Source organism: Calonectris borealis, chromosome 5 (assembly GCF_964195595.1).
Source record: "Calonectris borealis chromosome 5, bCalBor7.hap1.2, whole genome shotgun sequence".
Classification (NCBI taxonomy): domain Eukaryota; kingdom Metazoa; phylum Chordata; class Aves; order Procellariiformes; family Procellariidae; genus Calonectris; species Calonectris borealis.
This window is the reverse complement of record NC_134316.1, coordinates 44,394,814-44,410,368: the sequence shown is the minus strand read 5'-3', so window position 1 is coordinate 44,410,368 and position 15,555 is coordinate 44,394,814. Positions and strand designations below refer to the sequence as shown.

The following is a 15,555-nucleotide window of genomic DNA, read 5'->3' as shown; positions in this document are numbered from 1 at the left end:
GTCTCTTGGTGCAGAGGAAGTAGAGCAAAAAGTGACATTAAATCACCTTTTATGGTCTCTGTTCTGAAATAATTCTTCAGTCTCTTCAGCCTGTAGCATGTGTTAGAGCAGCCTCAGCGAGCTCTGCTCTAGCCTAAGTTGGCTGCCTATAGCCTTCACAGAGCTGGTCCAGAAGCTGAGATTAGTGGGGTGCATGTCACAATATCAAATCCAGCCCCCCTTTGGGCATATATTTATTAACTGGCCATTAAACCTGGGACATTTCTTTGGAATCAAACAGTGGCTGGGATTTTGGTAAGGCCAGTTATTAATTCTGAGAAAATGCCCTGAATTTTGCATTACCAAAAATAGGTCTGTGGATTTTGTGCATGTGTGTTGTCATCTCAATGCGTTCAACCGCACTGCATACCGACCAGCTGTGTCACTTCAGGTTTTGCAGTGTTCAGTTGAATTTAGGAGGTTCGGGGTCTAAATTTCTAAATGTTTCCCCTTCAAGAAGGAACTGCATGTGTCTCTCGCATAGGTCTCTTTCTGCAGGGTATTAGACAAAAAAGGTTTGGTTTTCAACACATGAATAATTTTGCACCAGAGCCACTTACCAAGTGCCATTGTGTAGGCTGTGGCAACCAAAGCATCTTAACACATGTAACTCTCTAGAACGAGAATTTTCCTCTTATATTTTTCCTTAAGTTGCAGAGGCTTTTGTTTTAGCTTATATGACATCTTCTGCCTGCCTTCTTTTCCTTGTACTCACAGAATGCGTGATAGAGGAAAAGAAATTCTTCCCAGCCTCGTTACACAGATCACTTCACCAGAGGCATGAAATGTCACTCATTTAATTCTTCATTTAACACTGAGGAACATTTTGGTGTTAAAGGATGAAATAATACCATAACCCAGCTCTCAATGATCCCTGGGAGTTATGGAACCAAAACATGGCACTGAAAATTCACTAAAGATTGATCCTTTACAAAACATGACATCAGTGCTAACCTTGGGAATTAAGAGAAGAATAGACTTCCCTTTGAAGAAAGGCCTCATCAGCAATAGAGACGGGAAGTAGCAGCCTGAGCAGATTACTTGTGTGTCATTCTTCTAATATGTTTAATATTTTATCCATAGTAGAGATTAGTGTCATTTTTCTTGCCTGGCAACTTAATGTGCAAGTGCACGGCCAAGTCTGCTATCCCTCCGAGTTGATAGAACTTATTCACGCTCGTGAAAAGACTGTATGGGTCAAAATAAAACATTGCACCGTTGATATTTCATACAGGGGGAGTGTATACGCGCAGTTTGACTCAACACACACATCTTAAGGTTGCAGTCTTGGCGTGTGTGAAACTTTGACCGAAGTTGGCGAGAAGCGCGTATTTCAGACTCCAGTGGGGCCTTGAATATGTCGAGTTGCCAGGACAGGCCACAAGCGGTGCGAGGAGAGCGCTGCCGAGCCCCTCTCCTCCTCTGTGGATGCTGAGCCATCTTTCTTTCATGCCTCTTTGTTCAAATATCCAAATCCCAAAGAAAACCAGACAGAAACACCACCACCACCCCAAGCATGAGATGGGAGTAACAGGAGGGGAGAGAGAGAAGAAAAAGTGACAACAATCAGGGGAGTTAATGGCTGTAGAAAAAATTCTCTCTGACGGTGATGGAATAGTAACTAAACCTAGGGTTTTTTAAGAGACACTGCAGTAATGTTTTCAATTTCTTCTTTAAAAAAAACCCCTTAGTTAGAAAATCTCAGAAAATCTCTCTTGGTATTCCCTTATCCTGGCTCTCAGCCTATGTTAGTGATGAAACATAAAACACTCTCTATAGAGAATGAGAAAATTTTGAGTCACAGCTTTTTTGGTGCAATTTGAGGTAACCTAAGTGAAGTAAAAAGAATTGTCTCAGAACATAATTCATTCTGTTGTTTTTCATTTACAAGCACAACACCTTTTCCTTCCAGTTTCATTTTTAAACGTGACCTAAATATTTGACAATATTTTTTTTTAAGTTACTCAGTTGGGGTTTCTTACATACTATTACTGGCAAGAGACAGCCTCATCAGCATTCCCGAAGTGGAGTTGTGCTTACATCCAGAAATGAGAAGGGTTAAGAAAGTGGGTAGCTCATCACTTCAGGCAAAAAAAAAGCAGGGTAAAGGGGGAATCTTAAAGAAGACAGGCTATGGGGTAGCAGTTGTTAAGAGAAGCTATGGTAATAAGTGTTTTCTGTAACATCTTGCCTTGGGAGGACAGAGGGAGTGTTTGGGAGGACGGATGTCGGTGTTTCTGATGTCCTGCCTGGTTTTCCTGTTTCGCGTCCTAAAAAGGGTTTGACCATTTAGAATCCCCTTAGACATAGTTTGTGCTGTAAACGTTGCATTCAACTAGGATGTAGATGTCAAAGGTCAAAGTTCACTTTTTGCCTTCTCTCTCTCTCTTTTTCTTTCACCCACACCCCTTCCCCTCAATTTTATAGGGCGATATCCATGAGGATTTTTGCAGTGTTTGCAGAAAAAGCGGGCAGTTGCTGATGTGTGACACATGTTCACGTGTTTATCACCTGGACTGTCTGGACCCGCCTCTGAAAACCATTCCCAAGGGCATGTGGATCTGTCCCAAATGTCAAGACCAGGTATTGTTTGACAGACAGGGAGAGTAATACACAATGCACTACACAGACTTTTTCCGCGTTAAAGAAAATGACCAGATCACTTGGCTTACTTAGATCAAGGCCGTCTGACACTGAACAAATCTGTTTAATCTGTAATAAGGCTTGTGTGAATTTGATCGAATTACCTCTGTTGGGATGCATGCAAATACAAAACTGTTAAGTCTTGCTCCCAGATTTGGGGTCCTGATTTGTTACCCTTGTTTTTACTCTTTTTCTGGGCCAAAGCACACAAACTTTTGGGAAAGGTTCTCTATGACCCATAGAAATTTTCCTGCTCATTGTTTCTTCAAAAGTTATTAGTATATTCTTCTGGACAAATAAATAAAATATTTGCACAAGCCTACCTCAATAGATAGAGCAAATATAAGCCCCTCTTTACTCAGGTAAATCAAATATCAGAGAGGTTGTTTTCAGTCATCTTTTTAATAATATCATCCAGCATCAGTATAATGAGGATAGGTGAACGATTTGGTTCTTCTTCCTTCCAGATCCCTTTCTGAAAGTACACAATTGAAGTGAACAGATGATATGTTAATATTTTGTTTATAATTGCATTGAGATTACAAGACAAAGAAGTAAACTATTGTATTCCTAACCCTTACATGGAACTCCAGAAATTGCAAAGGACTGCTGATAATCAGCAGCCTGAAGCTGTTAGCATTCTGTCTGATTGAGCATATTGCTTTGTCGCCCACGTGACCTTCAGTTAGCCAGATGGTAACATAAGAAGACAGCCTGTTCAGAATATGCTGTTCAGAAGAATGAAAATGCAAAACTGAAATGACTTGGTCAGTAGTTGCAAGTGAGGAGGGGGTGTTACCACTTCCCTACTCCCGCTCTTGCCTATTCTCACTTATCCCTCCTCTTCGTACTTGTGTGATAGTTTCCCACAAAATTACGGGGAAAAAAATGTGAGTTATTTCATTGTAAAGTGACCGAGTCCTCTATCTTCTGAGACACCCCTCTGATTCACTTATTAAAAAGACACAATACGTGTCTTTCCTCTCAAAATAGAGTTTGTTAGGAAGGAATATGCAGGAAGGATCTGAAAGACATAAATGGTGCTTACCCTTATAAAGAGGGTTTGACAACTCTATTAAGATGATTCTGATAAGAAGGGGAGATAGGACCGTTTCATGTTTTATTAGCCAGGAAGCGTGATGTTTGACTATATGGTGTGGAGACTGCTCTGTGCCATGAAAAGTTTTCTCCCAAAACAACTAAGATCAGCAATTTGTCTGAACCATGAAATAATGTTTATGTCTCCTGGCAAGTTTGAGTTCAGACATATTATCCTTTAATTCCTCTTTTAAGTTGTTCAGTTTCATTAGTAAAGTTTATTTGTGGCTATGGAGGGAATTTGAGAATATGCTGACATTTGTAAGAAAAAGGCCTGCTTTGTGGGAGCCACAATACAGTTGTGAATAATTCCCTCTGTTAAATTTCAGAACAGATCTGCGAAGCTTTATGTTAACAGGGCTGAGACTGATGATAGCTATAAAAGAAAATCCTCAGTCTTTCCCTCTTTCTCTCTCTCCTTTTTGCTTTCCTAGAGGTAGGTTGTGTACCAGCTAAACCTCTAAATGCTTTTCTTTCAGATGCTAAAGAAGGAAGAAGCAATCCCATGGCCAGGAACTTTAGCAATTGTTCATTCATATATTGCATATAAAGCAGGTAAGAAAATGGGGAACAACACTTTCCTTTCACTTTTAATACTGGAAGATGTTATTTTGGGAATGGGATAGAATGGTACTTCATTTACAAAAGGAAATTAAATGGGAAGAACCTTAATCACTAATGAAGTGAAAATAGCAGTCTAAATATTTGTTAAGCCTTCTGTGATGCTCTCGTGTATGTAGGTGAAATTTTAGGTGTGATTTAGTGCACAAGTTGTTGAATTGACTTTAAACACAATTACCCTCTTTACATGTACCAGTTTAGAGCCTCTGTCCACTGTTGTGACAGGAGTATTTTAAATATTCTGCTTAATACTCTGTTTTGTAGCAAAAGAAGAGGAAAAACAGAAACTACTTAAATGGAGTTCAGATTTAAAACAGGAAAGAGAACAACTAGAGCAGAAGGTCAAACAGCTCAGCAATTCTATAACAGTGAGTATTGCCCTCCCAAATAGCTCTGCACCTGTGTTCTGGTGCCAGAATGCAGAGAGAAAACTGTAGAGTGACTCCATGTACTAGACCTGTCTTCCACTGGATTTACTGAGAACTGAGTGGGCGCTTTCCTTTGCTTTTTAGGACTTTGGGGAGCAGGAAAGAAATACAGGCAACATACTTAAATTGAGTCACTTATACATGATCCATGCTGACCGTATATTGTAGATGTGTGGTGAGCTATAATATCAGCAGGTGACAAACACGACCCAGAGCATTATTGTCTGTGGGCAGTAGATTAAGTCAAATTCTCCAGTGGAACTATGATCAAGTCATTGTTTATACTTTCATTGGAACTGTGTCCAAAAAAGACACATTAGGTATAAATTTTGTGGTGTTTTTATGATGCCATGAGCTGCATCTGAAAATGCTAAAGTGGAAACGAACAGTGTCTGGAGATCAGCATGGATAACAGGTTTAAAAAATGTAGGAAGGTTGCCATCTTCATGTAAGAACCTGCATGTTACAGACATAGCTACCATCTCCTCCTTTTTGAGAGTCTCAAATATAGATGTAAGCAGTTTTTCACCCTTGAAACATCATTTGTGGGCTTTTTTTTTTAAAGTTATTTTACCCTGACTTCTAACTGATGAGCTAGCTAGGTTACTACCGCTTCTAAAAGAAAGAAGTGGCCACAAAATAAGATTTTCAAGTGAAGAAGGGCTTGGTTTTCTTTTCAAGTGCCCCTTTATTTATTGAGAGGAGGAAGTGATGTTTCTGCTAAAATGTATGTGAAAGCAAAGGCTGTATCCCATTAGCAGCATGCAGACACGCTGTCAGCAGTCAGCTGCAGTAGGATGCCTGAGTTTGCAGATCTGAGCTTAAGAAATTTCAGCAATGCAATATTAATAGAAAAATAATAAGAACATATACTTGGAGGTTTCCCTTCAAAAGGAAGACAAAAGGATGGAGCTGTCTGTGTGGATTTGCAAAACACCTTGGGATGAAAGGGGGCCATACCAGGTGCCAGCTACGTACTGGCAATTTAATTCCTCAGCCTGCAAATACGAATTCTCCTGTGAGCACAGCCCTGAGACTCTTTTTCTTCTCGGCTGGGAAGGTGAAATCGTAGCTGCAGTCTTTTCTGCATACTTACATTTAGATCTGTGAACATCATACTCTTTCTCTCACCTTCTTTCATTCATAAGCTTGAACTTACTACTGCTTTCCTGTTTTGCTGCAGAAATGCATGGAAATGAAGAATACCATCCTTGCAAAACAGAAGGAGATGCACAGCTCCTTGGAGAAGGTAAAACAGCTGATCCGCCTCATCCAAGGCATCGACCTTTCAAAACCCATAAACTCTGAGGTCAATTCAGTAGCCATCTCCAATGGCATGGACTCCACTAACAATACTAATGCTGCCACCTCCACCTTAGCCCCCTCCCCTTCCCAGAGCTGCATGGTGAACTGTAACAAGGGCGATGAGACTAAATAACACAATGAAGTTAAGAAGGAGCCAAGGGAGGTGGCGGCGGGGAGGAAGAGCAAAATAACGAAACTCTAGAAAAGCAAAACCGGATTTCTTCTGGAAAGTGCAGAATTCTTTAGTTCTTTGGTTCCAGAGAGAGCGTGAAGATGCTTGTGCCAGGCGGCACCGGAGTTTGCCAATTGATCCTTCTTATTCTGTGTGTACATGCAAAGTTTGGATCATGTTACATGAATAGTGCCAGCTGGGGGTTCTTTGCCAGCACCATGCCAAGTGAAATAATATATTTACTCTCTCTATATTTTACACCAGTGTGTGCCTGCAGCAGCCTCCACAGCCACTATAGGTTTGTTTTATTTTTGTTTGGGGTGAGGAGCAGGGATGGGGGAGGAGAGCAGGTTTCAAATCCTTATTTGCAGAACAGTTTGTTTAGCTAGGGGAAAACAAAAACAAGTCCAAAGAGCCTGTGGGCTTTTCCTGTTTCTAAACTCTCAGTACTATTAAACCAAAAAAAAACAGAAATATAAATTATCAAATCCCAGTGCCCAGAAGGGACAAGTCTATCAAATAAGCAGTATTTACTATTGTTTAGACAGGAGATGTACAAAAGGAAAGGAGATGGACTTTTCACTGAGTAACCAGCACATGTACAGGCTGAGGATCTACTGTCCCAACAGCTTTGGGTTAATCCTGTTTCTTCACATTAAACAACAGACATGCTTTGCAGAATTGGTTTGGGTCCTCACACTCATCCAGAAAGCCTATGTTGGGAATGGGAAAATAGAGGGCCAGAATCCAGGGTCAGCTTGGAGCATTGGACGGAGGTGTCCCAAGAGAAAAATGTGCATCGATTACTTGAAAACGAGATTCCAACCCTTTTCTATATTTATAAACAACAAAGGTATCCTGAACAAAGTAGCACATGACCCAGATGTGTGAACTGAACAGAGAAATGTCCTTTTCTTTCACTTCCTTTCTCTTCTTTTGGTAACAAGAACTAAATAAGGAATAGAAAAGCTGTTTTTCAGGCTGACAGTCTAATTAAAGAGGTAGATGGGACCTTGCATGGTATAGATTAGAAGTAATAGTGTCAGTGAGATACAGTGAGTCTTTGTGAGTCCTTGTGTCATCGTTTTGGGCACTGTTTTTTTATGCAAGGGCAAAATCTTTGTATCTGGGGGAAAAAAACCAACTTTTTTAAATTAAAAAGGAAAATAAAAGATATTGAGGTCTTCCTAGTGTTACTTAAAATAAGATCAAGGTAAGAAACATTGTAAAAAAAAAATTACAAAAGTGCTATTTGTTTCCTAAACAAGTGATTTCTATTAAAAAGGTGTCAGAACTGGAGAAAATGCTGTGTACTTAGAATTTTTTAACACAGACTTTGCTTATTTATGATGACATTCTGCTGTGTTTGTGTTTTAAAATCCAATGGGACAGTTTCCGTAGATTATACCATACATGCTACTGGCTAAACTCTAAAGAGAATCAAATCCTACAGTGCTGGATCTCACCCCACCTGGAGGATCTGCCAGGCTTGTCTCTGCTGTTACCGTATCTCCCCCATTCTTTCATGTGTTTGTAACCCAGAGAAAAGCAATTGGCAGCGTGCTTGTTTAAGGCTTTTATAGTTTTGTGATATGGACCGATTAGAGCTTGAGAATGAAAGACAGTGAGTTGGTTGGACTGAAATCGCCTTCGGTTATATCCTGTTGTTTAAGAAGTTCATCTCTTATGTATAATCTTTTCACTCTAGATGGCAAAGCTTGCCTTGTGCTTCCTATAATTGTGGGGTCTGTCTCAGTTCAGAGTGCTGATTCTGGTCACTTGGGGTTGTGTCCCAGAGCTGCCTAGTTTCACTACTGCATATAAACATTTGGGGAAACCCCGTTTCCACTGGAAGTACTGGGAAAACTCCCTTTACTTCCAGTGGGAGCAGAGTTGAGCCGCTACACACACCATGTGAGGCAGAGTCCCTGGTGCGGTGCCCTTGAGAGCATGCGTTGGGTGGCGAGGCAGACCTGCTCAGCTGTTCCTAGTGGAAGAGAGAAAAGCTTTGGATTTCAAGGATGCATTTCTGAGCAAGAAGTGAATACTCCAGACACTACATAGCCTGAGAGAGTCTCTTTGCTGCCACAGCAAAGTATGCTTCTGCGGGATTCTTGGAGCTGTTTTCTTCCCTCTCCTTTAGGCTGCCCTTCTGCCCTTTAAGGACTTTTATTCCTTCTGTAGGAGTGTGCACTATTTTCAGCTCTGAGCTCAGAACTGATATCCCGAGTTCTCACATTTGTCTGTAGTTGGGAAAGTGACTCTTACGTGTACTTCTCAGCTGAACCTGTGATAACCTCAACTCTGTCTTTTGATGTTCGAGTCCTGTTCTGGAACTAGCAGAGCTGGAAGGATAAGTTAGCACAAGTGGCAGGGAGACAGCTGGGCAGACGACGTCAAAACTGATCAAACTAAAAATGTCCTTGCATCAACCCAGTTACCAGTGGGGGTCATTACCATAGGGCAGCACTGGGCCAGCAACCCATAGCATTTAAACACAGGACTATGTCTTTCAAGGGATGAAGAAAAAAACCAAACTGAACACGAGCCTTCTTTCTTTGGAATATGAGCCAGCAGCTAACAGCCAGATAGTCGGGAGAAACTGCCTTTCTGGCCAGGTTGTTCTCTAGTGGGCCAACTTGGGTAATTCTTAACATCTTCTGAAGCATCAAGTCCGTTCCTGGTAAGAGACAGTCTCTAGGGATAGGTGCGCTGAGTCTTCATGGTTCTCATGTTCTTATTTCTGGTGTTATCTTCTGAGCTCTCTCGGAAGCACTGCACTATTTGAGGGTCGCAAGCTATGCCTGAAGACTTGGTAGTCCTCTGTTTTCTTTGCCAATTCAAGAGGGGATGGAAGTGAAATTCACTGGTAGCCGTATTTAAATTTGAGCGCAGTTAACCAGCCAGGAGATGTTAAAACAGCTATTACTGCTTTTCTCAGGCATCTGCTTGTCTCCAGAATCCGAGTAGATAAGTATAGACTTTTATGTCCCTTTTGTAACAGCATTTGTGTTCCAGACGGTAAAAGGATGCCTTTAGTTAATCATTACCTGGGAGAGAAATGATCTTAACTTAGACTTTTCGATGCTGCTAGGTAGTTTTCTCTCTCTTTCGCTGATCCTGTTTGGATGCTTTCCCTCCTGGCTCTGCAGCAGTATCAGTCAATAGGCAAGGAGCATTCCCAGGGCTGCACTGACACTGGCAATGATGCTGCAATATAGACACAAGTAAATTGGGGTTATCGCTGCCCAATTAGCAACAATAGGGTGGAAGGGGAATTGGCATTTGCTAAATACAGAGGAAAATGGTTTTTTCCTAGCTGCTCTCATAGGTTCCAATCAAGGGAGAAATTTAAACTCTTTGACAGCTTAAAGCTCAAGCTTGTCTTCTGGGTTTGGATTGGGTTGGGTTTTTTTTCTCATGTAATATTTGAGATAGAGTGAGTTTGTACTAAAACTTCTGCTTTTTGGGAAGCTGTCATAATGACTGGCGTTTTGTGCTTCCAAACCACCATCAAGATATTAACTAATTCTTATGTCATTGCTTGTCATTGGTGGGAAATAAGTGGCTTTTAAATCTCTGTTACAAAGGAGGAGATGAGACCACAGAGGAAGCTCATATCAGAGACGGCCCTGGCTCTCAGCCCAGTGCTGAGGGCTTTAAGAAGTCACCCTGCTTCTTTGCTCAGAAATAGAGTAAGCATTGCAGAAGTAGGTTTTTTCCCTTCTCTTTGCAATCTGTGCTTTAAACAGCCGGAAAGGTGTGTTGTGGTCAGAGTGGGAAAGCGAGCGTGTGACCTGGCTGGAAGAATTAGTATTATCATTAGTATTCTCATTATCCTCGTTTAGAGCCAGCAGTGGTTTTAGTGTGGTACGGAACGCAGTAAAGGCAATACTTTTAGGGATGACTGGCAGGTAGGGTGAGTAGCATGGATGATTCTTCGAGGACATCATTAGCCAGGAGTTACCATGTTGGTAGGATGAACTAATGGTTTGCATGAGCAAAACAAGGACATTGTTGCAAGCAAGTTTCTGTCGGTGGGGTTACGAATTAAAAGCCGCCAACCTAGAAATTAAAGAGGTGATAATTTTACGGGCAGATCTGTAGGTTTTGTTGTTGGTAGAAAAAACAATATTGTATTTTATCCTTCCTAGCTGACCAGACTTAAGAAAGCAAATCTGTAGCCCAGCTGTCTAGAAATGTGAACCCTAATTCTGACCTCCTTGGCTTCAAATCATCTTCTTCCCTGTACTGTTGCAGAGTCAGCCCTGAAAAGCAACATGATCAGCATTCGGGAGGACCCGGAGTGAAATCTCCCTCTTAGCCCCACCAAGCTGTGGCAGCCCACAATACAGGGAGTAAACTCTGAAATTTCCTTCCCGTGGGGATACAGTGGAAAATATTTGTAATTTGCAGTGCACATGTTTCTCTCTCTTATTTTCCCCAGCTGGGTTGCACCCTGCCCTCTTTGCTTCTGAAGCACTAATGATGAATACGTGTTTTTTAATGAAACATGTTTTTAAAATATCATATTCAGATGTCAAACCAAAATTCACTCTTTTACTGAGGGCCCCTCTCAGTGAGCTGCTCAGATAACCACTGAAATACCAATATTACACTTCCTTGTGCACCGTGCCTCCTGTGGGCAGAATTTTTTGTGTCTTTTCCAAACTGTTTTGACCCTTTTTCACCTCCATTTGTCCTCCCTTGGGATTCTGAAGATCCAGGGCAAGTTCAGCCTTGCTGGGTTACTGCAGAGAGTTTTCTGACAAGTACGTAGAAACTCTTCAGAAGAGTCAGGAACCTGGAGAAAGAGGAAGATGTTTTGTTGTGCAGCTAATTCATTTGGCGCTTAGGCTTGCCTGGCCAACAAACTACCTCAGCAAAGGCCATTCCCAAGCACTATGTGGATTCCTAGTTTCTGGCATTCAGAAGGCAAAAGGTCTCTGAAGAACCCTTCCAACAGCCAGCTAGGTACTTGTTCTGAGGGCACGCGCGCGAGCCTCGCAGCAACGCGCTGTTGGATCCTTGTTTTCAGTGGTCAGACCTGGACCAGGGAATGCCCTAAAAATCAGGTGGGATTAGGAAAACACAAGAGCTGCAGACATCTTGTCTCCAGGTTATTGCCGTCTTACTCAGATCCTTCTTTAAGCCTCAGTCCTGTTTGTAACGCCTACAGAACGGAATGTAATACTTGAAAAATATGACTCACTTTATCCTTTACCTTTAGCTCCCATTTCCCCCATGTTTATCTTTTATCTGGGACAAGAACTTTCAGCATCATTGTGTCTTGTATAGGCTGAGCACATAGTTGAAACTTGCCAATAAAGAAAATTATTTATACCATGCACTGGTAAGCTTGGTAATTATAGACCCAGGAAAAGACAAACACCTCTCCTAGAGGTTAATTTAAGATGTGGGCTTGTTTCAGAAAACCAAGACCTTACCCGTGTGAGGGTCTGTCTGTATCCCGCCAGTGTTACTAAACTACCTGAGTAGTGAATGGAAAACAGGCTCGCCAGGAGCGTTGGTGCAGTGAAAATCGCTGTGCTGTGCTGGCGTCTGTCGCATGAGGACAGTCGGGCCAGGGCTTCTCATCTCCCCTGTCCAGAGGTGGGTGCTGCAGGGACAAAGGAAAGGACAGAAGCCTCTTTTGAGAAGGAGGGGCAGTGAGAAGGGTACAGGGCTGGAGACAGGGGAAGGGAAGAAGGGAAGCGGGAGAAGCAAAAGAAAGGAAGATTATGTGGGGCAAAGCAGAGCAGAGAGAAGAAATGGAAAGAGATGAGAAGGAGGGAAAGTGAGGATAGGAAAAATCCAGGAGTGAAAAAAATCCAGGGCTCCATTATGAGGAGACAGGTATCCCTGCAGTTACAGGGTTTGAAATGACAATGGAAAGACTGGAACAAAAAGGCTCTTTATCCTACCTCAATTTCTGACTTGGATTGATTTGTGTTCCAAAAGGACCATGTGTGGTGGGAGAAGAGAGCTTCTTAGCTGCAGATGGGGAAGGAAGTGGGCACTAAGACATCCCTAGCTCTGCTTCTGCTGCCGAGTCATCCCGTCCCGACCAGAGCCTTGTTTGACTTCTGTGCTACAACGTGGGACAAGGCAGATCAAGCAGACCTTGGGGCAGCCAGAGCCTGCTCTAATCTGGACTGAATTAATTAAACATTTCCCTGGCTAGAAATATTCCCGGGACTAGCCAAAGTTTCAGCTTGCCAGTGTAGTTGCACCTTCCTAGTTCGAGTGTCACGATCAGCCTAGTTGAAACCAGCTTCCAGGGGTCCTGGGTCCGGACTGAGCAGAGGAGATGATGCCGGGCAGGACCTGTGAGTCAGGTACTTCTCGGTTGCCTCTTGGAGTATCTGTGCAAGGTTCCTGTTCTCTGGGCCATCACGTCTGGCAGTTCTGTGCCAAAACCCCTCTGTGCAGCAATGTCTCCCCGTTTTCTTAGGGTCTGGTTTATTTAGGGACATGTGTAAAAAGGCAGTTCACCGGCGCAGCTAGACAGGGGCATGTGGTAAGTTTAACGTAACCCTTGGGGAGCTGAGCTTGGAGAGCCGTGTTGAGGGCCTGCATCAAGGCTCCATTAAGCAGCAGCCCATGGGACACCTTCCTGGGAGAATGGCTGTCCCGGCTATACTGTGTTAGCAGGGTAGTAAGCCCTCTGTGTCTGTTCTTCTTCACTCTGTAGTATCCAAGCAGGTGTCAAAAGCTTCAGACAGAGAAACTCAGCCCAGTCCCCATCTAGGAAGGAAGAAGTACTTAAGAGTATGTTTACTATCGGGAGCGCCTGGGAAACTCAAAAGCCTTCTAAGCTTGGCTCTGTCTGTCCTGGGTGGAGAGGTGGCATGGAAAGACAGCAGCAGAAAGCAGCGAGCAGTGAGCAATATCGGTCTGCTGGCATTCAGCAGACTTCTCACCACCTGGGGAATTTGCATCTTTTTTCTTTTTCCTAAACTTGCACTGGAAAATGTAGATCTCAACCAATTCTTGCCTTTCTGTTGCCTGCCTTCTTTTTTCTGTGTTGTTGGAAAAGAAATGAAGTGGTGTTGCCTCTCAGCTTCGAGAAAGCACTTTTCTTAATGAGCAACCAGAAAGGCTTTGGGGGTGTAGCTCAGGCGGGGAAGGGAGGCAGTGGCTTATGCAGGTCCTGCACTGGCAGAGGCCAGCTCCCCGGGGCTGTCTTCAGTGGCCACCCGTGATTTTGGATCCCCAGCGCTGAGGGTTGATACTGCAGCTGCGCTGGGAAGACGCTGTGCTTGTGCAAGCAAGGGCAGGGGCCTCCCCTTGCTCGTTATCCAGATCCATCGGGCAGGGCATGCCAAAATTGAGTGGGGGAGGGCACTTATTTAAAAGAGAAAGGAAGAATCCCTCTGTGCCTCGCGTTCCCCTCCGTAACGCGGCGGTTCTGACACTGCAAGAGCTGTTTTTCATGGGCTGCAGGCACTGGGAGCAGGCACTGTTGAAAGAAGAGGTACAGTCACGCTCCGTGCTGGGTGCGGCAGGAGGCTGCGTGTTTCTGCTTGTTCTGGGCTAATGTGTAATTTCTAATCATAGTCTCATATGTTTCTTTACTTTAATTATCACTGGCATCAAAACAGTGATTGACTCTAGAGCCAGGAGTAGCATCTTACCCGTCGGCTCTCCCTTCCCGAAGGTACGTTGTCTCTGAGTCGTTCCTGATGCCATACGTGACGGGCAGCCAAGGCCCTCCTTAAGGAGGGTTTTTGCTACCGCATAAACCCCTGAGGCTCGGACAGCTTCCCCGCAGCCCCACGCAACCAGAGCCAAGCCCCACGGGCTGCTCCACCCCAGTTACAGCTGCAGGGCCCCCCCAGGCACCCTCTTACGCTGGCAGAGGCGCCCTGGCCGCCTCTCGTAGTCCCGCGGAAGCAAAGCACGAGGGTGCTGTTGCAAACTACATTAAGCAAAGATGAAGCAAGGTAACCGGGAGGAAGACAGACGGTGCCAGCCTGGTCAGGCTCCTGCCGAGGAAGGGAAACAACTTTGCAGTGTTAACAGCAGTGGAGCCCGCGGTGCAGAGGAGCGGTGGTGAGCTGCAGCTCACCTGGGAGGGCCTGGTGCAGTGGTGGGGTGGCTTCCCACGCGGTACTTCATCTTTTGGGGGCTGACTGGCTCTAATCTGCAAACACCCACCATGTCGGCCGCAGCTGAGGGCAGGCGGGTTGTGAAGGCAGCTTGTGTAGAGAAAATACTCAGGCCTCGATCACAGCTTCACATTCCTGTGATCATGCCGGCACCATCTCGGTAGACTTCTTGATGCCACCACCCCGCCTATGTGTCCTGCTTCGTCCCGTCCCCCCACACCCCCAGCGTCTTACCCGAGACCAAGCTGTAGAGCGGGAGTCCTGGCTTGGGGTCGGACCAGGAGCTGACGCTGAAGGGCACCGTGTCCGAGCCCCGGTCCCCCCCCCCCAGCCTGCCCGACTTTCTCCAGGTGCTTTTGGTGAACAGCCCCCAGTTCTGGCGGCGCAGCCCCCCGCGGCCGCAGGTCCGGCGCTGCCAGGGGACGGTGGCAGCTTCTCTCCCGGCTGGGTTTCCGCACGGCGAAGCCACGGCTCTGCCCTCCGTGAGCCGGTGCCGCCTGTGCTGCCCCTCTCCCCACCAATCTCTCATCCTTGCAGGCCCTGGTGTAAAATGCCCTTTCTGACCGGTACCGCTCTGTTGTCACAGAATCACATCATGAGAACACCGACTCATGAGCTGGTTTGGGTTTTTTAAATATCTCTATTTTTTTTAGCCTGATGCTCATAGTGATCTGCAGTCTCTTTGCTGCCTTCAAGTCCCTTGTGGTTTCAGTTTTGGTACAAATGTGTTTAGATTTTAGCAAATTAAAGTTGGGGGGGGGGGGGGAGGGGGTACAGAGCATCTGATCAATTTGTATTTATTTATTTTAACATTTTACTAAATAAAACACAATAAAATCTCTTGTCTCCTTAGCTGTATGTACCAGGCGGGGACAGTGGGTCCCACAGGCACAGGGGATGGTGCCCGCAGAAAGTCCCCAGCCCCGGGAGGGGTTTCTGAGCGTGGCTCTGTGCGATGGCTGCGGCGCGCTCCGGCTCGATGCTTGCTTTCTTGGCAGGGAGAAGGGTGCTGCGTTAGTAGAAACGAATTTTAGCTCTAAAAGGGGCTGCGCTCGGTTAAGAAAATCTCCGCAGGCTTCGACTCCGTGGTTGCCTCCAGCTGATGCCGCCCGGCAGAGGGCACATGGAGACCAAAACC

At 44.7% G+C, this 15,555-nt stretch overlaps 1 protein-coding gene across 11 annotated transcripts in view; it reads left to right on the top strand.

The window, feature by feature from the left end:
* The window catches only part of PHF21A (PHD finger protein 21A), a 132,244-nt gene extending 124,634 nt beyond the window's left edge, over window positions 1-7,610 (top strand). For all 11 annotated transcript variants that reach the window (XM_075152185.1, XM_075152194.1, XM_075152196.1 and 8 more), the window contains 4 exons: window positions 2,467-2,622; window positions 4,260-4,335; window positions 4,666-4,769; window positions 6,013-7,610. In XM_075152185.1, coding sequence (XP_075008286.1) covers window positions 2,467-2,622; window positions 4,260-4,335; window positions 4,666-4,769; window positions 6,013-6,267 — 591 coding nt within the window. In that variant the 3' untranslated portion in view covers window positions 6,268-7,610. The remainder of the gene's footprint in view (window positions 1-2,466; window positions 2,623-4,259; window positions 4,336-4,665; window positions 4,770-6,012) is intronic.
* Window positions 7,611-15,555: the final 7,945 nt, after the last annotated feature.